The sequence below is a fragment of the Dendrobates tinctorius genome, unplaced genomic scaffold (assembly GCF_039654945.1).
Source record: "Dendrobates tinctorius isolate UK_male_01 unplaced genomic scaffold, ASM3965494v1 ptg000102l, whole genome shotgun sequence".
Lineage (NCBI taxonomy): Eukaryota > Metazoa > Chordata > Amphibia > Anura > Dendrobatidae > Dendrobates > Dendrobates tinctorius.
Window position 1 is genome coordinate 13,347,544 of NW_027361770.1, and position 26,606 is coordinate 13,374,149.

Consider the following 26,606-nt stretch of genomic DNA (forward strand, 5'->3'; position numbering starts at 1 on the left):
CGGAGGTCTCGCTCACCTGCCTGACGTTTCTCGCAGGTACACTGGGCATGGCAAAGAGGAGTGTCAGCGCCTCCCCCGGCGTGCGCCGGGAAGCGCTTGGTCCACGGACTCCTTCTCTGGAGCCGCGCCAGTCAATAATCTAGGCCCCGGCTTTGGCCTACTTCGGAGGAGCCACCCTCTCCCGGAGTGACACGGCGTTGGTTCTCACGGAAACGCCCGCCTCCACGCTGAAGTCCCATTGTGGAGGCTCCATGCCGGGACGCGCACCGCAGTGAGTGTCAGATGCCCCCCCCGGCCGCCGTGGAGGAGGGGGATCTAATCCCGGCGACCATATTCCTTGCCGGGCTGCTTTACGTACATTGACGTGTTGGCTGTGGGACCTTGCCCCTCGAGGAGTTATGGTCCCTCAGCAGAGGACTGTCACTCATCCTCCACCGGAGTGCGCTGCTGAGGGCAAGAATAGCGCCCATTCAGCGCTGACAAGGGTCCTGTTTTCCTGGAGAGGATCATAGTCTACAGGATGAGACCTGGAAGATACTGTGTGTGGATGCATATTTGTATGTGAGTATATGTGTGTATGTATGTATATATATACAGTGGGGAAAAAAAGTATTTAGTCAGTCAGCAATAGTGCAAGTTCCACCACTTAAAAAGATGAGAGGCGTCTGTAATTTACATCATAGGTAGACCTCAACTATGGGAGACAAACTGAGAAAAAAAAATCCAGAAAATCACATTGTCTGTTTTTTTTTTCATTTTATTTGCATATTATGGTGGAAAATAAGTATTTGGTCAGAAACAAGCAATCAAGATTTCTGGCTCTCACAGACCTGTAACTACTTCTTTAAGAGTCTCCTCTTTCCTCCACTCATTACCTGTAGTAATGGCACCTGTTTAAACTTGTTATCTGTATAAAAAGACACCTGTGCACACCCTCAAACAGTCTGACTCCAAACTCCACTATGGTGAAGACCAAAGAGCTGTCAAAGGACACCAGAAACAAAATTGTAGCCCTGCACCAGGCTGGGAAGACTGAATCTGCAATAGCCAACCAGCTTGGAGTGAAGAAATCAACTGTGGGAGCAATAATTAGAAAATGGAAGACATACAAGACCACTGATAATCTCCCTCGATCTGGTGCTCCACGCAAAATCCCACCCCGTGGGGTCAGAATGATCACAAGAACGGTGAGCAAAAATCCCAGAACCACGCGGGGGGACCTAGTGAATGAACTGCAGAGAGCTGGGACCAATGTAACAAGGCCTACCATAAGTAACACACTACGCCACCATGGACTCAGATCCTGCAGTGCCAGACGTGTCCCACTGCTTAAGCCTGTACATGTCCGGGCCCGTCTGAAGTTTGCTAGAGAGCATTTGGATGATCCAGAGGAGTTTTGGGAGAATGTCCTATGGTCTGATGAAACCAAACTGGAACTGTTTGGTAGAAACACAACTTGTCGTGTTTGGAGGAAAAAGAATACTGAGTTGCATCCATCAAACACCATACCTACTGTAAAGCATGGTGGTGGAAACATCATGCTTTGGGGCTGTTTCTCTGCAAAGGGGCCAGGATGACTGATCCGGGTACATGAAAGAATGAATGGGGCCATGTATCGTGAGATTTTGAGTGCAAACCTCCTTCCATCAGCAAGGGCATTGAAGATGAAACGTGGCTGGGTCTTTCAACATGACAATGATCCAAAGCACACCGCCAGGGCAACGAAGGAGTGGCTTCGTAAGAAGCATTTCAAGGTCCTGGAGTGGCCTAGCCAGTCTCCAGATCTCAACCCTATAGAAAACCTTTGGAGGGAGTTGAAAGTCCGTGTTGCCAAGCGAAAAGCCAAAAACATCACTGCTCTAGAGGAGATCTGCATGGAGGAATGGGCCAACATACCAACAACAGTGTGTGGCAACCTTGTGAAGACTTACAGAAAACGTTTGACCTCTGTCATTGCCAACAAAGGATATATCACAAAGTATTGAGATGAAATTTTGTTTCTGACCAAATACTTATTTTCCACCATAATATGCAAATAAAATGAAAAAAAAACAGACAATGTGACTTTCTGGATTTTTTTTTCTCAGTTTGTCTCCCATAGTTGAGGTCTACCTATGATGTAAATTACAGACGCCTCTCATCTTTTTAAGTGGTGGAACTTGCACTATTGCTGACTGACTAAATACTTTTTTTCCCCACTGTATATAAGCAGCTTAAGGCCGGGACCAGAATGGGAGACCAGCTGGAAATCGCAGGTCACCGGCAGTATTTATTCTGGAATTATACTTGCCATGCGCATGCCCGAAAGGTTGATTCGTAGAGATCCATAAGCCATCTCACCACACCAGTGTTAGACTTCGTCAACACTCGGCCTGGCTTATGAAACCCCCCCCCCCCTCCGGGAGGGCTTCTCCTCTGGCACAGGTTATCCTCGATCCCTCTGTGCATCAGAGCGTTCACAGGATCACAGCAGCTGTCGATTAGCAGCCGCAGGCATTCTAGAAATGAGCAGGCATCTAGAGAAAGGGCTCACAGTAAGCTATTTGACCAACTACGTGCTTAAAGGTCCGTATGCTCTGTGTCTCGCTTCCCCTTCACCACAGGTTTACAGAGTGCAGGACTCTGTGTATCAGCTTAATGTTTTGCCTTGATTTTGGATTCTCTAAAGATAAAAAAAAAAGGAAAGAAGTGGAAGATTTGTCTTTTTCATGGCACTCACACAGTTTTCTGAGGGTCAATGCCTGGTCTGTCCCGAATAGTAACGTTCTTCCGGGGAACTATACCCCATAAAACAGCGTTTACCACACTCCAGGTGGCTCGCGGCATAGTTGACCGGCAAAGGGAGCGATGGGATAAACAAATCAGAAGCCTCAGGAAGGGTGGAATCCCGCTTGCTTTCAGCTGGTTAAAGGAAACATTGGGTTGAATCCCTGAGCCATCCATGCCAGTTGGATGGTCAATTAAAGGACCAACAGACGAGAGTCTGATTCGTTCCATTTTGTGAGCCTCGAAACCAGCTCTTTTCTCTTTTTAGCTGGACACCCTTTTCACATGCGGCCGGCTGCACCACAGCGGTGTCGTAGCTGCTTTTTGTTCTGACCAAGCGTCAGCTATGCCAGATCACCAGTGAGTCCGAATTACGAGGTTTCGCGCTTCTGTTGCAAGCGCTTGGAGACAAAGAGACTCAACACACAAGCCGTGGTCAAATCACTTTATCTGACGTAATGAAATACAAGGAAACTTTTATACCATTTACAACAATATGTGACTCTATGGAGCTCATTTGGCCCCCACCATCACCTCAGGGTCGTACCTTGTTTACAATGTACCCAGAACATGTTGTTGAGAACAAATATGATAACAAGTATAGTTTCCTTGAAGACAGAGACTAATAGTCAACATAAGAATAACACATAGCAATAATAGCCAAAAGGCATTTGAAGTCTTAAAGGTAATTAAAGGGATATAAAGCAAACGATTAACTCTTCTATATCAATTTCCCCCTTTAACCTTTGCCACAGGGTCAGCTGATGTCCACAAAGGAGCTACTGTCTCATGGGTCTAGTACCCATAAGGGGGCTTCCTACCTGCTTCGCCCATCCACCCTCAGTGTGGACACTCACTTTCCCCATCAGCAATGGCTACCTGGGGTCTATGATACACTACAGAAGGTTCAACCTTAGATTCTTTTTTTATGCAAACATTATCCAGTAGCTTAAGTAATACATATATTAGCGCTTTTATGGCTACATAAAGCAATAAGCAAAACAACAAAATTTGCATACAAGTCTATATAATGCCAAAAAAAATTCATCCTGCAAGGCCATTAAACCAATTTGCTGGATTAAGAAAAGAGAATGTGTTACCCCACCAGGAGTCTCTGTTTGCACTGTGTTGCTTTAACCATGGGTCTCTAAGTTCACCTATTTTGTCTATACTGGCACTGATCTGGAGATTGCCAGCAGGGTCGATATAATTACAGCAGGTGGGACCAATTATCTGACACATTCCTCCTTCTTTTGCGGTCAGGTAATCTAGTACTATAGTATGTTGGTTAGAAACTATGATTAATTGTCTCTGTATTGTGTTAGTTTCATTAAGAACTTCAAGAATCTGGAAAATCTGATCGTCCAGGTAGTCGATAGCTTCCACTAATTTATCCCACATTTGTGTTATGAAGGGGTATACTAGCATACTACTGAATATTTTATTTGTTATCCCCATTTCTACTAGATGCGGCCTACCATTTGGCCAGGGCTTATTGTCTGCAGCCCTTCTATACAAAGTATGAATTGGAACTGCTGCTGTGTCTATTTTACTATGAGGAACTATGAAAGTGGCTGGTGTCAGTTTGGCAAGAGTGCAAACTCCTCTTATGTCTGGGCTCACCCACCTGTAGGCACGATGTCCGCAAACCAAGAATACTCCTTCGGGGAGAACACAAACGTGACCAGGGGTCTGTATACCTTGGTATAAACTCAAAAAGTCCTGACATAGGCTTATGGGCACACCAAATATTATTCATTTGTTTTCCACTTATACCAGTTTGTACATTTACCCCTTTCTTTCCTTATTATTTTACCCGTAGATGCTTTACATCCGATTATAGCCAATGAGGCAGCTATATCATGGGGCACATCTTTTCCCCAAAACCTAGATTGAGTCCAAGTCTCATTGTATATGCAGTGTGGGGTTAATACCTCCCATGGCTCCAGAGGTAAGGCTAAGTACGGCATAGTCCTCGCAGATACAGGGCTGTGTGTGCAGATCCAACAGTCCTTCGGTTTCTGTCCTTCCATGTCCTTTATAAGAAGAGCATGATGCCGAATAAGTTTGTTGTCCCAGTCAGCATTTAAGAGTTTATCCTGTGTCTCTGTAGAGTGCAGTAATCTTGTCACTGCCAGCAAGGTGATGAGGAGTACAGTCATTCTACTGGTGAAAGGACCTTCTTGCAGTGACTGGCGTGGATCCAGGTGGGTTTTCTCTCAAGTGTTACTGAGGTGAATGTGGTCAGCTGGACTTGGAAGAGGCCGTCAAATCGTGGGTCCAGGCTCCTTCTCACATGTCTGCGTATAACCACCCAATCACCTGGATTCAGCTGATGCACATGCACTGGCATTAGGATCTGGAATGGATGAGAACACATGTTTATGCACCACATTAAGGTTTTCCTGCAAGGCCTGGACGTAGGCTGTCATAGAGACGGGTTGCATTTGTAGCACCTGTGGGAAGTACAGACCAGTCTTTGGTGCACTACCAAACAGGACTTCAAAGGGAGACAAGCCTGTGTTTCTATTTGGAGTGTGTCTGACTGAAAATAGTGCAAGAGGCAAGCACTGTACCCAGCTCTTTCCTGTGTCTGCCATGGCCTTTTGAATTTTCAGTTTAAGTGTCCCATTTAGTTTTTCCACTTTCCCACTACTTTGTGGCCTATATGGTGTATGAAATGCTTGCTGTACACCCAGGGCCTGCATGACTTCCCTCATTATTTCTCCCATGAAGTGTGTACCCCTATCTGTTTCTGTGGTTTCTGGGACACCATACCTGCAGATCAGCTCTTTCATCAGTTTGTCTGCAGTCGTTTTAGCATTTGCACATTTTACCGGATAGGCTTCCGGCCACAGCGGCAAATGCCATCACACTCAACAAGGCATTATGGCTCACGGAATGGAGGGAGGGCTGCACCCACAGAAGGAACTCCGACATCCCTTTCTTATCAGTGTGGGTTTACTTGGGCATTAGTGGGTTCAGCTTATCTGTAAGGCCATAGAAGGAAGGACAAATGTCTTCCCCAGCAGGGCTGAGAGCATCTTCCCCATTGCCTTCGGCAACAGAGCTGAAATTGGTCCTCTCTCTTATATCCAGTGCTCCCATCGGCAAGGGATCCCAGTCTTCCCATGGGTCCAGCTAGCAATGTAAGGGCCCTCCCCAAAGTGTCTGGACCTGAGAGAGATAGGTCCCTGACGATTTCCCACCCATTGATTTCCGGCATAACCCGTCGACACACAACATTATGGATGGCCGCCTATTCCTGGTTCGTGAGGTCTCCTTTTTTGTATGCTGTTCGTATCGAACGAGCCCAAAGCCTGGGTCTTCTAGATACAAGGATTCCTTTTTTTCTTATCGTCCTTCATGAAGATGTTTTTTCCTGCACGTCTTTTGAGGAACTTAGGCGGTGGAACAAGGGCTTCATTTTCCAAGCCATAGATGTACGGCATCAGGACGGAACCATTATTTGATGCTACAGAATGTACCGATTGCCTACTCCTATCCAATCTGTCCATACTTCCCAGAAGGGACAGATCTGTAGGATCCTCGCTGGATGTTGGCCGAGGTACACCATCCACGGATGGAGTCCCTCCATTCAGTTCTTACCTTGATTGTGAACAGCATCTTCAGTTCACACTCTTTTGGCACTCATCTCCTTTGTCCTTCCGGATTGCCATGAGGTACGGGGTGGGGAGAGATCGCAGTAGCAATTGAATTGATCCTCTTCAATTAATTGTATTCTTTTCTGGCAGTCAGTGCCAGAAGACTGCTCTCCTCGGCGGCGGTGCCGCTCCCCCCCGCACGTCAGATGGCCTCACAGGCGGTGGACATTGAGATTCTCACTCTATACCAAGGAGAAAAATTTCTCTTCTGATCAAATCACCAGTAGTGGCTATCGATACCAGCCTCCTTGGTTGGAGAGCAGTCTTTTTGTATGTCATTGTAATCCAAGTGATCCGGGTTACCCGGCACCAGCTCCAGTATCTACTCGTGTATCACTCCATTCGAATCAATAACATATCTCCACGGTTGTGACATGCACCACGGAGGGCGTTTTTAACAGGACTGCCCTTGTAAGGAGAAGCCAAATGGGGATCTGATGGCTTCAAGACTGAAGGCCAAGGTACTCAGCAGTCTGAGCCCGGTCTCGATATCCAAAACGCCATAGGGGGGCATGACTGGTTACTCCGTGGCACCAGTTTTGTCTTCCTTTCCTGGCAATGGTCATCACGTAAACAGAGGTAGTGGCCATTTCCAGTCTCCCTAGGCATCCAGGATTGGTCTCGCCGGATGTGATATTCAGAGTTACTACCATTCATACACTCCATTCACAGGTGACTGTTGCATCGTCCAGACATGCTCTCCTAACGTCCAAGGGATCACCAGATCGCACAATCTGGTGTTTAACAATAAGGCTTTCAAAGCTTGGGCTCTAGTCAACTCTCCTCAGGGGTCTCCACTATGGTTGATGCCCAGAGGCCAACGTCAGGTTGCATCATTCACCTCTCCTGAACACCTTCTGTCGCATGGTGTTAGGGCCACAGTCGTTCTCTTTGTGTCTTCACCACTCCAGTTCTTTTCAGCGTTTTCTCCAGACTGACTTAGGACTCGTGACGCTCACCTCCCTCTCAAGGGCCAGATCTTGGCTCTACCTGTCCCTGTTTCAGCGCAGGATTGCTTCCAAGACTTAATTCATGACTTTCATTCTCAGGGCTTCTCTGGGGTACCCCCCTACAAAAGTCCGTTAGAAGCCTGGAACGTTAATTCGGTCCTGGGTGCGCTTTAAGAGACGCCTTTCAAACTGTTCCAGGATGTCTCACGGGCAGTTCTGTCTTGGGAAGTCTCCTTTCTTGTCGCAGTGTCACTTATTATGCGACGCTTGGAGCTGACAGCCATGTCCTGTTTAGCTCATTTGTTTTTTTCTTTCTCCTTTCCAACCTGGATACGATTGTCCTCAGATCGTTTCCCCCCTTTTTTCCAGGGTTGGTTGACCCTTCTATTTTAAACAATGATTTTGTCTTGCCCTCGTTTGGGCTCGACACTGGTACTTTGGATGGATGTAGTTTGCACGCCCTGCATGCAATGACGGCTCTCAGGACATATGTCCTGAGGACAGCACTCTTGTAAGCCACTTCAGGGTCACAATAGCCAGAGAAATTTATTTGGCTATTCAGGAGTTATACTACTTTATAAGCGGCCTATCCCAGGAGGGATTAGGGCGTGTTTTACGGGGTCGATGTCCACCCTCTGGGCCATTGGGCTTCTCATGCAGACCGAACAAGTCTGCAGGTTTGCAAGGCTGCGTTTTGGCTCAACATTTACACATTCTTGAAGCACTACTCATACTCAGACTTCCGCAGTACGGTCCTCGGCAGATTATTCTGCAACAGGTAGTAGGGCACCTTTGCTCAGCCACTGCATGGGGTTTTATCTGTTATATTGTTGCCCACCCATGGACTGCTTTTGGGACGTCCCATGGTCTTTGTCCCCCAGTGAGGCGAAGGAGAAACAGGGATTTTTGTGATAACTCACCATAAAATCCTTTTCTCTGAGACGCTCATTGGGGGGACACAGCACCCACCCTGTTAGCCTGACGGCTTCTGCTTCTTGTCTCCCATTCTGTGGGTTATACTCTGATATGAGGTTGACGATTGTACTCTAATATTAATGATCTCCTACTGCTTTTGCACTGAACTAGATCACTTGGGGCCAGCAGGAAGGTGTATGCTGCGGAGGAGGAGCTAACTCTTTTTTTTTTTTGTCTCAACTTAGTGTCAGCCTCCTATTGGCCACAGCATAACACCCATGGTCTGTGTCCCCCAATGAGCGTCTCGGAGAAATAATAATAATAATCTTTATTTTTATGTAGCGCTAACCTATTCCGCAGCGCTTTACAGTTTGCACACATTATCATTGGAGAAAAGGATTTTACGGTGAGTTATCACAAAAATCCCTGTTTTTGCAGTCCGTTATTGCGGCCCGTTTTTGCAGGCCGTATCTCCGCAATAACGGGCTGCAAAAAAACTTGCGGATTACCGTCTTACATGTTTCCAATACTATTGAAATAGTATTGGAAAAAAAACGTTGATCCGCAAAAACGGAGGTCATGGTGCACAGCAAAAACAAATTTTCTTTTGTTTTTGTGGCCCCATTGATTTTCAATGGGGGTCATGTCCGTACGCCTTGAAAAAGATCGAGCAAGCTCGATCTTTTTTCATGGCTGCAAATACGGCCCCCATGGCCATACGGCACATGGCGTACCGTGGATTTTATTATTTATAGAAACATACAGGCCATTAACAACCAGAAACTTATGAATAACTTGCAGTCTTCATTGGCCCCTATCTCCTCCCTCTCATGTCCTGATTCTGCATTGAAGCATACAATGAAACACTTCAAAGTGCCCTGGATGAATTTGCACCTCCTATACATAGAACAGCACAACACAGACGGCGACAACCCTGGCACACCCTGCAAACACGTTTCCTGCAGCGGTTCTCCAAGTGCGCCGAACGTCTGTGGAGAAAATCCAACCTACCCGAAGATTTCATCCATTATAAGTTTATGCTTCAAACATACAACACTGCCCTTCACCTCTCAAAACAAACCTATTTCAACACCCTCATCACCTCACTGTCCAATAACCCTAAACGTCTCTTTGACACTTTTCATTCTCTACTCAACCCAAGAGTACAGACCCCAACCACGGAGCTTCGAGCTGACGATCTGGCCAATTACTTCAAAGAAAAAATTGACCAGATCCGACAGGAAATTCTCTCCCAATCACTTCATACCATGCACTGTCCTCCCTCCCCCACTGCATCTAGCTCACTCTCTGATTTTGAACCAGTCACAGAAGAAGAAGTAAGCAGGCTCCTTGCATCTTCTCGCCCAACCACTTGCACCAGTGACCCATTTCCGTCACATCTCCTCTAGTCCCTTTCCCTTGCTGTCACCCCTCACCTAACTAAAATATTTAACCTCTCTCTCTTCTGGGAACTTTCCCTCCTCATTTAAGCATGCCATCATACATCCACTACTTAAAAAACCATCCCTCGACCAAAACTGTGCCGCTAACTATAGACCTGTCTCTAATCTTCCCTTCATCTCTAAACTCCTGGAACGCCTGGTTCACTCCCGTCTTATCCGCTATCTCTTTGATAACTCTCTTCTTGACCCTCTCCAATTATATGCTTCTTCTCCTGACATCACGCCAGTCTTTCTAGAAAACACCAGCGATTGTCTAAACGCTGTGTCTGACATCATGTCCTCACTATATCTGGAACTGAACCTGTCAAAGACTGAACTCCTTGTGTTTCCTCCCGCTACTAATGTACCTATACCCGACATTGCCATTTCCGTGTGTGGTTCCACTATTACTCCCCAGCAACAGGCCCGTTGTCTTGGGGTCATACTTGACTCCGATCTTTCCTTTGTCCCCCACATACCATCACTGGCTCGCTCTTGTTATCTGCACCTCAAAAACATTTCTAGAATTCGACCTTTTCTTACTTTTGACTCCGCAAAAACTCTTACTGTTTCTCTTATTCATTCTCGTCTCGACTATTGTAACTCTCTTCTAATCAGTGTCCCTCTTACCAAACTCTCCCTCCTCCAATCTGTCTTGAATGCTACTGCCAGGATCATATTCCTCGCCAATCGTTACACCGATGCCTCTACCTTGTGCCAGTCATTACACTGGCTACCCATCCACTCCAGAATCCAGTACAAACTTATTACCCTCACCCACAAAGCACTCCATGGCTCAGCACCACCCTACATCTCCTCCCTTGTTTCAGTATACCATCCTACCCGCGCCCTCCGTTCTGCTGATGACCTGAGGTTAGCATCCACACTAATCAGAACCTCCCACTCCCGTCTCCAAGACTATACACGTGCTGCGCCAATTCTTTGGAATGCACTTCCCAGTTCAATACGATTAGTCCCCAATCCCCACAATTTTAAGCGTGCCCTGAAAACTCATTTATTCAGACTGGCCTACCACCTCAACACATTAACCTAATCTATCCCTGTGTGGCACAGCCAAAAGTTTTTACCATAACCAGGTTCCCCGCATCATGTTCCCACATGCTTTATACATCCATTAGCCCTTTGTGTCTGTACTGTTACACACTTAACATTATGGCTGGTCCATACAATCAGGGCAACTGTTTATCACCCACCTTTCGTGTCTCCCTTTTTTTTCCTCATAGATTGTAAGCTTGCGAGCAGGGCCCTCATTCTTCATGGTATCTGTTATGATCTATGTAATTATTGTTATGCTATGCTGTCATGTCTATTGTCTGTACAAGTCCCCTCTGAAATGTAAAGTGCTGCGGAATATGTTGGCGCTATAGAAATAAAAATTATTATTACTATTATATTAAGTCTGTTTTTACACTTACCGTGTTCTTGCAGGCCGATTTTGCGGCCCCATAGGAATCTATTGGGGCTGCAAAATCGGCCCGCAAAAACACGGTAAGTGTAAAAGCAGCCTTAATATAATTTTTGGTATAATGGCTATGCAGTACAGAGATTATACCTTGTATAGTCTGTGCGACGCATAATCATGTAAACAATTTATTAAAGAGGTTGTCCTCTAAGGCCTCTTTCACACTTCCGTTTTTTCTTGTCAGTTAAAACCCGCCAAAATGGCGGATCCATTGAATGTAGAATTTTAAAGGAACCGCAGTCCGAGAGAGAGAGAGATTTTTTTTTTCCCACCGGCAGAAAGGATTTCTGGGTTAAATCCCCGGTGACTTCCTTTCTCCCGAAAAGCGCACTGTAAAATGCGGATCCTACAGCCAAAAAAACGTTGCAGAGTCCGTCCAGGCATGCCGGCGGATGCAAACATTCTGACGGATCCAGCGGATGGCCATCCGTCAAGATCCGCCGGTAATGCAACTCAATGGGTAAAAAAAAAGGATCCGCCAAAAAAAATGGCGGATCCGTTTTTTTCAAAAACTGGCGGATTTTGACTGATGGTCAAAAACGGAAGTGTGAAAGAGGCCTAATGGACAACTTCTGCTTAATCACTTCAGGATCCCATAGGAAATGAGAACAATCCAGCAATGTTGGCACCAATATTCTCTGTGGGTCATGTGACATTGTGTCATATGACACCTATAGCCTTTACTATTTGTCCATGCAGAGGTGATATTTTGCTGAGCTACAGGTAATTAGCTGTAGCAATACCTAGACCCAGCAATATCATGCGACCCCTGGGAATAGCTGGAATGGCACCGCTGTAAGATTTGGGTATAGGTTTTTATTTTCTGTGGGGCCCAGTAGTGATAAAAGAGGGGGTTTTCAGTAGTGTACAACCCCTTTAATGATGGTTGCAACATGATTCTAGGCTATTGGACTGTTCAAAGTAGAACAAGTGCCCAAAATTTAGTGGGATACTACAAGATTCCATCTGTTGTATGCTGCCCTTAAATAGGCAATCTTATAAGACCTGACTGAGCTGATTTAAAGAGGTTTCCTGGATTTATTTACTTAAAGGGATGGTCCGAAGTCTAACTTTCATTCTAAATGCCAATCTATTTTGTGCCACAATCGAAGTTATTTTCTAATATAGTTGTATTATAAATTCCCTATATTTCCCTAACAACACTGTCTTACCTGCTATTGCATTTTTATCCAATTTCCTGTGGTGATGCTTTGTTTGAGGTTCCCGATGCATCAGTGACACACGTTTAAGGGACTGCAAATTGCCTCTTCAAAGAGGAAGAGGACTTGAACTCTATAGCGCCACCTGTTGGTTGTAGCGATCCTACAAGTCACAATCAACCCTTTAACGAGTCTTGTAATATGACTTAGGATAAAAGCTGCAACCATTGCACTGTACGATCTGCACAGTGACAGCGTCAGCCACCACTAGAGACATCGCTAGTTTCCTGCATGCCGGGTATTCTGACACCGCTCTGTTGTCAGCTGATTACTTCTGATCTGAGCCGGCAACTGAGCGGATGCTGACACTGCAAATTGCACAGCTCGCAGGGAGGGACACAGCAGGGATGAGCACAGGCCAAGAAATGAAATTCCCACATGACGCTTTTCAGGCAGTGAAGGAGGGTTATGCTGTGCAGCCTCTGCCTCCTTCTCTCATGATTCTTCGTTTGAGTATCACATAACTCACTGTGATTCTCAAATGAAGCGTCATCACACAGAAAATAGGAAAAAAAACAAAAGCTGTTAGTGTAGTTAGGGAAAGGTAGGGCATTTTTAAAACAAGAATATTAGAAAATAGCTTAGATTACGACACTAAATAGATAGGGATTTAGAATGAAATTTAGTTTGACTTCGGACCACCATTTTAATGCTTAAAGAGGTATTTCCATCCTAGCTCTTCAGGAATACATTGTGCACAATTGTCTTTTTGCAATGCCCAGAGGTTTATGATGTGCTGCACATTTTTTCCATAACTCCAATATAAATGAATTGGGTTTAGGGAAATGGCAAAACACAGCCCATATCATTTCTGTTTCTGGAATCTCCTCCACCCCTAAAGATCAAGTATAGATCAGTATTTACATCTCAGTTATGAATTGCTAAGAAGGGAATATCCCTGTAATCACTGAAAAATTAACATTTTCTGTCATTTTCTATGTTCACGTTTGTCACATTTTTTAATGTTTGAGTTTGCTGCCAGTGATTGGATCAGTTTATTTCCATTTAGATGTAGGAGACCCATCTATGCAAAGTGCTGAGTCTTGTAGTACTCTATGGAAGAGGTAGAGATTGTGAACCTAAATTAGGTTTGTCTTGGCCACAGGTTGCATTTCACAAATGCCAAAAAGTGTGCCACATCCCACTTGGCAGAAAAAAATGTGGCCATCATCCTGAGCACTGTAGACTGAAAATGGTAAAATAATCCTACCGCTAACCCAATGACTCCTCTTTTTTACTTAGCGGACTTGGACAAACAGAAGCTGAATCCTGCTACATTAATATTGCAAGAACACTGGAATTCTATGGCGTTGAAATGCACAGTGGTAGAGTATGTTTGACCCCTATAAATATGTTTAAAACATGAGTGATATTTTTTGAGACCTGTTGAAAATAACATCAAAAGTCTGACCATTTCATGCTTTTATTTTTGCAAGCAGAGTATCAATAATGCTGCATTCACACAAGCTTATATCTATTACATACAGTATATCTAATTTAGTATAATATATTTTTCTCTTAGACTTTGTTTATTAATTACAATTTCATTGTACTACTCCCATGTACAATCATTTTTATTATTGATTTAACAATGATATTTAGCACTTTTAATGTGTAATGTTTTATTCATTATTTACTGATTTGTCACTTTGCACTTTATGCTCATCATTATGAGCCATATATTGTCTGTAAAATTAGGCCCACTTCCACCTATACACGTATCTCCATTAACTCACTACACCAATATAATAGTTTGCTTAATTTTGTTGCCCACACTGTGTGTCATTATCTGATGTTACAGATTCACCAATTTTCCTTTGTTTTTATTTATTTTCATTATTATTATTTTTCTTCTTCTATACATTTGGTCTTCTTCAAAATGTTTAGTTTTATTTTTTTACACTTGCTTCTTTCCATCATTTCTGTCTTGTTCCATATAGTCAAGTACATCCACATCATCAGGTTCCTTTGATGCGCCAAGGCTTTCGCTTACTTGTAAAGATAGTACAATACTGATTTTACTGCTTACCCATCAAGTACGTGTGCCCATTTCCGCCTCCCTGGTACCTCAGCAAGCGGCCATTTTGGAGCAATCTGCGAACACGCCGTCTCCATGGCAGCGTTGGTGTGTTTGAATTCTGCATCCACGAGCTGAGACGCCGATTTCCTGAGAGTGACATCAATGGTGCATGCGATCAAGACAGCTTCTGCTCCATATATTTATGACTTCCGGTCTTGTGACTAGCACACCCCTGGTCGTGTGATTAACAGACCTCTCCACCAGCGTTCTGATTAGTTAGCCATTATGATTTAATCATGTTCACCCCTCCCCAACATGCAACTCCTGACATTGAAAGAGCAAAACGTGCGTTAGGGCTTCGGGGACACCACACAAACTGGTGGCCGTTACTTGTAAGCATAATAGTTATTTCTGATTGTTTTGCCTACCCTTTGAAAAGGGGAAAAGTGTATGACCTAGTTTCTTCGCCTTTTTTGCCTTTCATTCTCATGAATTTTATTTGATATTTGCTCTGTTCTCATTAGATGCAGTAATGGGTATCCTGCTATAGTGATTACCTGCACATGAGCATATACAAAAATCGTCTCATTATCATCCAGAAAAAAAACGACAGTTTTTCATCTGTTTTTGTGTCCACAAACATCCGTATGACATCCCTTTTTCTACATCAGCAGTCACTAAAACTTGTAAGATTAGTTTCCTAGGTTAATAATGGCAATGTGTCTGTAGTAATCGGATGCTACACGGATGATCCATATGGGATGTGATTCTCTTTGCACACTCTGATATATAAATAGGGGAGTCTAATCTGAATTTCATAAGAGACTAGTATATGGTGCAATTTTTTTTTACATGTGGACATTCAATCTGTGTTTAAAAAACAATAATAAAAAAAAAGTCATCTGACCGACTTATTGAAAAAGATTGGTCCGAGGGCTTTTTTTTCCATGGATATCAGTCGGATTGAACCTCTAAGTGAGAGGCTGGAGTTGCATTATCCTGTTAAAGGGAGCTGTCAGCAGGATTGTGTATAGTAACCTACCAACAGTATCAGGTCGGTGCCGTTATACTGATTAGAATGATACCCGGGTTGATGAAATCCGTCTTGTGGTTGTTGTTTAATCTTTATTTTAAGTTTGTAGTTGATGATATTCTCATGTTCTAAGGTGGGGTTGGTGTATGTGGTGCTCTGATTATATATTCACTATATGGTGGCCCGATTCTAACGCATCGGGTATTCTAGAATATGTACGGTAGTTTATTTATGAAGTTTTAATAATAATGCAGTAATGCACCCCCCAATCCTGATATGCATGGTCCTCTAACCCAGGGTTCCCCAACTCCAGTCCTCAAGGCCCACCAACAGGTCATGTTTTCAGGATTTCCTTTGTATTGTACAGGTGATGCAATTATCACCTGAGCAATACTAAGGAAATCCTGAAAACATGACCTGTTGATGGGCCTTGAGGACTGGAGTTGGGGAACCCTGCTCTAACCCCACAATCCTGGTATGCATGGTCCCCTCACCCTCCAATCCTGGAATGCATGGTCCTCTCATCCTCCAGTCCTGGTATTCATGGTCCTCTCACCCCTCTTTCCAGGTAAGCATGGGCCCCTCACCCCCCTTTCCTGGTATGCATGGTCCCCCTTACGCCCCAATCCTGATATGCATGGTCCCCTCACACCCGAATCCTGATATGCATGGTCCTCTCACCCCCCAATCCTGATATGCATGGTCCTCTCACCCCCCTTCCCTGGTATGCATGGTCCCCTCACCCCCCTTTCCTGGTATGCATGGTCCCCTCGCCTCCCTATCCTGGTATGCATGGTCAACCTCACCCCCCTATCCTGGTATGCATGGTCACCCTCACCCCCCTATCCTGGTATGCATGGATAACCTCACCCCCCTATCCTGGTATGCATGGTCAACCTCACCCCCCTATCCTGGTATGCATGGTCAACCTCACCCCCCTTTGCTGGTATGCATGGTCACCCTCACCCCCCTATTCTGGTATGCATGGTCACCCTCACCCCCCCTTTCCTGGTATGCATGCGGCCGCGACCAATCAGCGGCAGGCGCAGCTTAACGTTACAAATAGCTGCGCCTGTCGCTGATTGGTCGTGGCCTGGCGGCCGCGACCAGTCAGCGCCGTGGGATTTCGGTTACAGACAGACAGACACGATAAGACGATTATATATAGGTAATGCAGACTGCTGACAGGTCACTGATCCCTCTCGGCTATCTCCAAGCTGCTACTTCGCAGGCTCGGGTGGCACGATATTGAAGGAGGAATTTTTTCTTCTCCAGGAAGATCGCGCTACTGGCACATATGCAGCAGCAGCTATCGGATCACAGCAGCAGACATCGATAGCAGCTACTGCGCAGGTGCGGTGGCGATCATTTTCAAATTTTTTTTCTCTCCAGCTGAATAACGTGAATAAAAGGTATTATTGGCATATAAAACATGCAATTTTGCTGCAGAACAGGTGCCACGGGTGGCGCATACCTGCGAAAAGGCTTTTTTTTTATGTATGTACAGATATTCGTTATGTAAACTAGGGGGCAGATAAGTGAGGGATCAGTGACCTGTCAGCAGTCTGCATTATGAATATTTAATCAGAGCACCACATGCAGACCCACCTCCAGGCCTGCCACGCTGCCACAGGCATATCAATAACTAAGAACTGCAGATTAAACAACTACAAGATGGATTTAATTAGCCCAGGTATCATTTTAATCAGTGTAACGGCGCCGATCCAACACTGTGTATTGGTGTGCACAATCCTGCTGACAGATTCCCTTTAAATGTGCCACCCAATTTACATGGGACCCTGCATTTGCCAGAGAAATATCAGTGTCCTGATATAACATATACCTGTGGCCGGTTGCATCAGCTGATTGTGGTGGGTTCCAGCTACTGTTCAGATTCTAAAAAGTTTACTCTTTGACTAAATTGCATGCTATGATTATTAAACAATTACGTTAATTGATTGCTAATGAATAATTGTCCCTCTGTCATATCCAGAATATCTTAGCCCTTAATACTATTCATTATTCTTTTCCCAGGTTCATATTTTTGCAACCTAATGACCATTCTTATTGGCTTATCAGTGAATATGTGGTGATCGATTATGTGCAGTTTTATTGACATATTTATTCATTTTCCTTTCATGTCTGCTATTACCTCTTTTTTAGTTTGTGTTTTTCCTATACACGTATTAGCACTTTGTATAGTATGTTCACTTTTCTCCTCACTTACCGTACTTCTCCTTAGTTCTGTCAGAAAATATTACACTACCATAATGTTACTCTTGTTTGCATAGAAGACTTTCTCCTCTCAAAGAGCAAGATCTTAGCATGATTATAACCTTTGCATGGACTTACACACGTGTAGCCCTTTTTTTTAGGACTTTTTATACACTAAGTGCTGATTTGTTTTGGCTTTCAGAGTGCGTTGATGAATAAGTTGTTGATGCTCAGTGGGACGCCCCTGCAGCCTGTCCTCTTGGTAAACAGTTTGTTCCTGTAAATCTCCATCTTAGAGTCCTTATCGAACATCACAATTCTGTGTTTTGCCCTGACACCCTGGTAATAAAGCCACCACTGATCTGCTTACTCGGTGTTTTTGGTGGCCAGGTGCTCATCAGGATGTCCGGGAGTATGTAGCAGCCTGCAGTGTCTGTGCGTGTTCTAACCTCTCATATGCGCCCAACGGGGGCTCTCCAACCCTTAGAGATTCCCAGTAGACCTTGGACTCACTTGTTGGTCGATTTTATCACGGATCTTCCTGTGTCGGGAGGTAATACTGTAATACTGGTTGTGGTAGATAGATTCAGAAAAATATCTCATTTTATCGCTTTACCAGCTTTGCCGAACACGAAATACTTGACGCAAGTTTTCATCAGGTAAATAATTAGATTGCATAGGATCACGACGAATATTGTTTCTGATCAGGGAGTGCAGTTTGTCTCCCAAGTTTAGGAGGGCATTTTGCACCCGTCTGGGGATCCACTTGTCATTTTCGTTTACTTTTCACCCACAGTCTAATGGGCAGATTGAACGGGTTAACGAGAATCTAGAGACGTACCTCAGGTGTTTTGTATCTAAAAATCAGGAGGACTGGGTTGCTTATTTACCATTAGCCTAATTCTCTGTAAATAATCGCTGTCAGAAATTGACCGTTACCTCCCCGTTTTTTGGGGCATATTGGTTCCATCCTCAGTTTAGTTCATTCAATAGTAATTGCCCTTCTGTATTATCGGAAGAAGAACATTTTTCATCTTCTATTACTACCAAGGGCGTTACGAATAATTTGAGGAAGATGGGATCCAAATATAGGAGTGTGGATAATCAGAGACATTTGGTGTGTCCGGATCTGTGTGTTGGTGATTTGGTGTTGCTGTCCTCTAGGAACATTAAGCTGAAGGTTCTGTCTTGGAAATTGGGTCCCAGGTTTATTGGTCCTTATAGATCGTAGCCATTGTCAATCCCATAGCATTTTGCCTTCCTTTACCACCTACCTATAGGATCCATAATGTATTCCATCAAACTCTCCTCAAAAAATACAGTGTGTCTTCAGTACCATCACCTCTACCTTCGTCTAATGTCATTGTCGATGGCAACTTGGCATTTCAGATTGCGAAGATCTTGGATTCTCGTGTTGTTCGTTGGTCGCTTCAGTATCTGGTACGTTGGAGGGGGTACGGTCCTGAGGAGAGGATGTGGGTACCATCATCTGATGTTTATGCGGCCAGACTGGTCTGGGCTTTTCACATGGCACACCCAGATAGGCCTGGTCCTGAGGTTCCAGGGGTCCCTCGTAGAAGAGGGGGTACTGTCACGGGGTTACTGCGACAGTGTAGAGATAGAAGACCGTAGTGTCTGATTGCTCCTACTCCAGCTCTGAGAAGAAGCACTTCTTCATTTTAAATGTGTTTATTTCTTCTGGCAGAGCAAGGGTTAATTAGGCCATGTTTGAAATCCCTGTGCTCACAGCTGATCTCGGTTAGCTACTCCTTTCCCCTTTATAATCTGGGCTCTGTTACAAATCCATGTCAGAGCAAGCATTTTCTGCATGACTAACGGAGGGAGAGGAGTTCCTATGAGAAGGAAAGTTGGAGGAGTTATTAGTGACTGTTTGGTTTATATGTGTGATAATTCCCAATCCTTCTCTATTTTGGTTTATTTCCATACCTCCATGCCCCGGTGTATTCCTCTGTTATATGTGAGTGAATATTTTGTATGCTTGGAGTTTTCTGTTAACCCGTGTTTGTGTTGCCTTGTTTGTCAAGTTGGTGAACTACGTTGCACAGTAGTGCCCCTCTTCCTTGGGTGGGGGAAGAGAACATACGGAGGGCTAACTCAGGAGATAAGACAAGGGTGAAGGCGCCAAAATCTTCTCCTTCAAAAATATCCTGGGGTGTAAGGTGAGCTAGGGCACCCCCTAGTGTTAGGGCCAGGGAAGACGCCCCGGGTCACCTAACAGCTGTGTCGTGACATTTAGCATTCCTGATATTTAGTTATATACCCACAGATTTTTAGAACTGCTTCACATTTATGTTGCATAGAGTCAACCAACTTATCGCACCTGTCAACTGTTATTCTAGCCCAGGATGCTTTGACATCCCACAATTTTTTGGCATTTGTTGGCTTTGCCTCAAAAACACCATTTTTGTTGTTACCCTACAAGTGTTTTATCAGATTAAGGTCCGGGGATCGGGCTGGCCACTCCATAACCTCAATTTTGTTGGACTGGAACAAAGATTTTGCTTGTTTACTGGTGTGTTTAGGGTCATTGTCTTGTTGAAATATCAATTTCAAGGGCATATCCTCTTCAGCGTAAAGCAATATGACTTCTTCAAGTATTTTAACATATGCAAACTGGTCCATGATCCCTGGTATGTGGTAAAGAGGCCCTACACCATAGTAAGAGAAACATGCCCAAATTAACTTGCACCACCATGCTTCACTGTCTTCAGAATGTAATGTGGCTTGAATGCAGAGTTTGGGGAGCCATCTGACGAATTGTCTGTGGCCCTTGGACCCAAAAAGAACAATTTTATTTTCATCCGTCCACAAAATGTTTCTCCATTTCTCTTTGGACAAGTTGATGTGTTCTTTGGCAAATTGTATCCACTTCAGTACATGGTTTTTTGTTTTTTTTTGTTTTTTTTTTTTAACAGTGGGACTTTGTGGGGACTTCTTGCTAAGAGATTAACTTCACTCAGGTGTCGTCTAACTGTCACAGTACTGACAGGTAACTTGAGACTGTCTTTGATCATCCTGGGGTTGATGATTCGATGAGCCTTTGCCATTCTGGCTATTCTTCCATCCATTCGTAATCTTCTGTTTTCTTCCACGTTGCTCTGGTTTGACTTTCCATTTTATAGCATTGGAGATCATTTTAGCTGAACAGAGTTTTACCCTCTCCAATCAACTTTTTAATTAAAGTACGCTGTTCTTCTGAACAGTGTCATGAATGACCCATATTTCTCAGGCTTTCAAGGAGAAATGCATGTACAACATTTCCTGGCTTCACCCAATTTACACCTGTTTCTTTACAGAATGATTGACCTTACTAATTGAACTCCACATTGCTATTATTTTGAGCACCCCCTTTCAATTAATTATTCTAATACCCAGATTCAAAAGCATCATAAATGCTGAGTCTGTTGGTTTTCTTAGAATCTATTGCACCAACTGGTAAATTATTTGACATGTAATATAATTTATACCAAAAACAGTGATTAACCTGGTTAGTCATATTGGACTGCTATTATTTTGAACACTACTGTAGGTTGTATTTTCTTTTAAATGCAGTGTTGCCTCTTTGAGCTTCAATATTTGGTGTGTGCTACAGACTGTATTTTGCGTTGTATTGCAGTGAGAAAGCTGGTTGGTTCTCTAAAGAAAGGATTGCAGAATGTTGCACTTGACATGGAGGATGGTTTCCTTTTCCTTGGGCAAAACATTTAACGATTTCAGTTCACTTTTAAATTTGCAGTACGCTTGATGCTTCGAAATAGTAACCCTTGAGTTGTGTTACATTTTGTTTGTGGAAGTCATTTTTTGTAGGTTTCTATACAGCTCTGGCAAAAATTAAGAGACCACTACATCAAAACCCTGTCATGGACAGCCCATTCTCCAGACCTGAACCCTATTGAAAACCTCTGGAATGTAATCAAGAGTGTGAAAGACTGGTGGCAAGCATGCCAAGACGCATAAAAGCAGTTTTTAAAAATCATGGTAATTCCACAAAATATTGATTTCTGAACTCTTCCTGAGTTCAAACATTAGTATTGTTGTTTCTAAATAATTATGAACTTGTTTTCTTTGCATTATTTGAGGTCTGCAAGCACTGTGTTTTGTTTTTTTTTAATTTTGACTATTTCTCTTTTTCAGAAAAATAAAATTTATTGCTTGTAAATTCGGAAACATGTTGTCAGAAGTTTCTAGACTAAAAGAACAATTTACATTTTACTCAAAAATATACCTATAAGGAGAAAAATAAGACAAACTGAACATTTGTAAGTAGTCTCTTAAGTTTTGCCAGAGCTGTATTTAGTTTTTGTGACTACACTATTAGCACATATTTAGTCACATGTAGCTCTGCTGCTTAGGACTTTTTTGTAGGTGATTATTCAGTGTGATTGCAGATTTCTAGGGCTGGGGACCATATGATTTTTCACAGTCCCACAATAACTGGGTTGCACCCTAAGGCTATGTGCGCATGTGGCATATTTGCTTGTAGAAATTTCTGCAAGATTTGTGCATCTCTTGGCAGAAAAACGCAGTGGAAAATATGTGCGGTTTTTTAATGTGTATTTATGCGCTTTTGCATGCGTTTTTGTAAATCCATAGAGCTAAATAAAGATATGTTATTAAAAAAAAAAAATTGTGATGTAATTTCCTTGTTCAGCCTTTACTTTTTAATTATCCATTGAAGACCATAATATAATTACATATCATGTTCAAATATATATATATAATATATATATATATATATATATATATATATATATATATATAAACTAGCTGAAGAGCCCGGCGCCGCCCGTACAATAGTAACTAACTGTGGTTAGTTATAACAAGTTGTAATTATCCTCCATCCCATAGTCCCGTGCCCATATACCCATCATACATATCCACCATCCCATAGGCCCGTGCCCATATACCCATCATACATATCCTCCATCCCATGGTCGAGTGCCCGTATACCCATCACACATCCTCCATCCCATAGTCCCATGCCCATATACCCATCATACATATTCTCCATCCCATAGTCCCATGCCCATATACCCATCATACATATTCTCCATCCCATAGGCCCGTGCCCATATACCCATCATACATATCCTCCATCCCATGGTCGAGTGCCCGTATACCCATCACACATCCTCCATCCCATAGTCCCATGCCCATATACCCATCATACATATTCTCCATCCCATAGTCCCATGCCCATATACCCATCATACATATTCTCCATCCCATAGTCCCATGCCCATATACCCATCATACATATTCGCAATCCCATAGTCGAGTGCCCGTATACCCATCACACATCTTCCATCCCATAGTCCCATGCCCATATACCCATCATACATATTGTCCATGCCAGTCACATGCTCATATTCCCATCATACATATTCTCCATCCCATAGTCCCATGCCCATATACCCATCATACATATTCTCCATCCCATAGTCCCATGCCCATATACCCATCATACATATTCGCCATCCCATAGTCGAGTGCCCATATACCCATCACACATCCTTCATCTCATACTCCCATGCCCATATACCCATCATACATATCCTCCATCCCATAGTCCCGTGCCCATATACCCATCACACATCCTCCATCCCATAGTCAACCATTATGACATAATGAGCGGCGGGGCTTGCAACCTATGGTGACATCAGCGTCGCCATGGCAACTATTATGACATCATAATGAGGGGCGGGGCTTGATACACACACACACACTTTTTCCCCATATGTTCTTATATTTACATTGCAGTAAATATAAGAACCATCATAATGTTTACATATAATGTATAAGGTGCATGTTAGAGTGCAAAAAATTATATCCAACTGTACCTACAATCATTGATACAGCTAGATTGCATTTACTGCAATGTAATTTTTTATACACTTTGATTATGATTTATATTTAAGGTATGCTATTTTTGTGTATTGGCAAGTTGAAGAGATATGTATAAAAAGTGCACTATTCTATGGTAACACTGTGCTTGACAAAGACCTGCTGTGAGGTCGAAACATTGCACCACTTGGCGCTGGATTAAAGTCCACAATTTTTCTTTGAACTGGAGTGCTGCCTGATTGTTTCCATTTATATTTTGCGTTGGACAACCACATTACTCAGGAAGTACTGCACCCAAAATCTGCTCAAGTTTGTGGTACCGGGTATGTGACAGGTGTTCAACCCCACAAGATTGAACAGAGGGGGGATATGTGGTGTGACTGGTGGTCAAATGGTTAATGGAAGGTATGTGTCACAAGGATGGTAGCTGCCTGTGATGTAGCCCGGAGTGTTTTTCTTAAGTGAATGTAGATTTTTAAGTAGTTGCTGTTTACATTTGGGGCCGGGCTACCTATTTACCCCACACTGTGGTGAGGGGGCTCACTGTACCCCGTTTTGTCTGAAGATGTGTGTGGTTGTGAATCTGAAGGACCTGCAATGAGGTCATAGCCATGTGATCCATACCTCACCTGTGGGTGTGGCTACGGACCATATAAGGTGAGCAGGGTGGGTCACACGAGAGAGAGTGCATTGATCTGATAGGGCCATGTGGAAGGTCCCGGAAGGCCTAGGTGCTGGAAGGTGTGCTGCCTTCCTGAAGAGCACATGCTGAGGCCGTGGACCTGGTGAGGCCTGTGTATATTGGCCTGTGTGTATTGGACAATCCCCAGGAGGGAACGGACGTCCTGCATGAGGAATAACTAAGAGGTAACCCCGGACAGGGTGAACCGTTTAGGCGAGAGCCTGTGGGCTGGACATGGCCCAGCCTGTGTGACCACAGGTCTAACAGAGCAGAGCTCTGTCATGAACATTCTTCTGTTTTGATATTAGACTGTTACTGTTTCTTTCATGCTTCCATGGTTTATGCCATCTAACAATAAACCGTATGGACGTTTTATGTCGAAAACCCGGTGCTGGACCCTGTTAATCTGCTACCAAGTGACTGTCCCCAACATGAATAATAAGCGCTACCTTACAATTGGTGTAGAATGCTAAGGGCACTGTTGTAGCCTTGTTGCTAGGGGCAACGGACGAGGTCTACAAACTCGGTTGCTAGGGGCAACGGTCCAAGAAGCACATGTGGCAATGCTGGCGAGTCTGTGCCAGAGGAGTAGACGGTCTTGAAAACCGTGAGTTATGCTGACCGGGGTCAGTGAGAGAGATTTATAGGGTACCTCTGTGGAAAAGAGGCATCCGAGAACCTACGTCACCAACAGGTAACAGACAGGAGTCTGTGGTATGCTTACCGGGGTCAGGGAAAGACTGTATGATAAGTGGCTATAGGGTACCGCTGAGGATAAGAGGTATCCGGGAACCTGTGTGACCGACACCAGCAGGTAACGGACAGGAGTCCGTCTTGTACTGACCGGGGTCAGAGAGAGACTGTGTATGTGTTTTTTTCTCTTTTCTTCTCTTTCCCATAAAGCTGAAGGTGTTGCTGTGTCTTGAAGGGGTCACAAAGATTTTTTTTTTCTCAAGGCAGCTTGCGGTGGCTCAGTGGGGTCATGAAGGTGTCAAGCAACTAGCAGTAACTCGAGGTTACGAAAATTTCTGTGGATCGGCGGGTCCATGAAGACGGCTACAGCAAGAGCTGTGGCAGTGCCAGCAGAAGCTGGTGTGGTGTCGTAAGAGGACATCAGAGCATTCGTCTTCTTAAAGGGCCAGTACAAGCCTGAAAGACAAACTGTATTGTGTGAACTCTGGCCTAAGAAGGCCTGTAGAGGGGACATGGGGAAATCCTAAAAGGGGCGGTGACCTAAATCGGGATGGTGACTCAAAAAGGGGAGGAGCATCCCAAAGTAAAAGGGGTGGTGCAGGCGAATTGTTGCCAGGGACAAATGTACTATATGTGTCCAATCTGCCTTGTAAACTACCCACCCAGCACGATGCTTCAGGGGTGTGCCTAAAGATAAATAACGAAGATGTGGTTGGTCTGGTCGACCCTGGGAGCCCGGTAACTCTAGTGAGGGTTGCTCCTGAGATACCCGGTAGAAAGCTTGGGGTCACTTGCAACCACGGGGGCACTATGGATTGTCCAGTGGCCAGGGCAGTCTTTGAAACAGGCTGGGACATTGCAGGACAGGATGTCGCGATAGTCCCCAATTTGTCCTGTCCTGTGGTTATAGGCCGAGACTCTAAACTGTTCTCTGGCTTGTGGGAGAGGGGAGTTCCTTTGCAGCAGGATGATGGAGGCCTCTCTACTGTTGGGCTGGCATACATTGAGACGGTGATGCCTCCTAAAGTGTGCAGGTCAGATGTAGGAGTGACCGGAGGAAATGGTGCGTCTGCCCAACTTACGGACCTGATGTCTCATGACATGTACCACCGAGTGACTGATGGGGATGTGGTAGATAACACGTCTGGAGCGGATATACAGTTAGAGGGTAACTGAAGGGTTCACTCTGCTGATGGGGGTGACTGAGACTCCGGGGGTGACTGTGACTCTAAGATAGAAAGAGAGTACAGTCAGGAAGGTACAAAGAGTCGAGAGGTACCTGAGGGTGACCGGGCAGAGCCTCAAGAAACGTTGAAGGAGTCTGAATTCTTGGCAGTCAAGGCCCGGCTTGGAGAGAAGGAAACACGGGCATCCCAAGACCTCGCTAAAGAGTTGTCTCGAGAGAAGCACAAGGTGGCAGATTTAAAAGCCATATTAAAGATAAGGAAAGAGTATGTAAAACAAGAAACGGTCCTGAGACAGGCAGCTGAGCACACAGTGGGTGAGCTGGAGAAGGAAGTCTCTGAGCTAAGAAGTCTCCTGGTAATGTGTCAAACCGAGAAGAAAGCTATATTGGGAGATGCTCCTTGGAAGCCTTAGGAGCTTTAATAAAAGAGAAGAAGTTGGAGGTTGCAGAATTACAGCTGCAGTGCCAGACT

General features: G+C 44.3%; 1 protein-coding gene across 3 annotated transcripts in view; it reads left to right on the forward strand.

The window, feature by feature from the left end:
- Window positions 1-26,606, forward strand: part of PTPN3 (protein tyrosine phosphatase non-receptor type 3) — a 442,179-nt gene that overhangs the window by 223,061 nt on the left and 192,512 nt on the right. For all 3 annotated transcript variants that reach the window (XM_073587741.1, XM_073587742.1, XM_073587740.1), the window contains exon 9: window positions 13,684-13,771. In XM_073587741.1, the coding sequence (XP_073443842.1) occupies window positions 13,684-13,771 (88 nt within the window). The remainder of the gene's footprint in view (window positions 1-13,683; window positions 13,772-26,606) is intronic.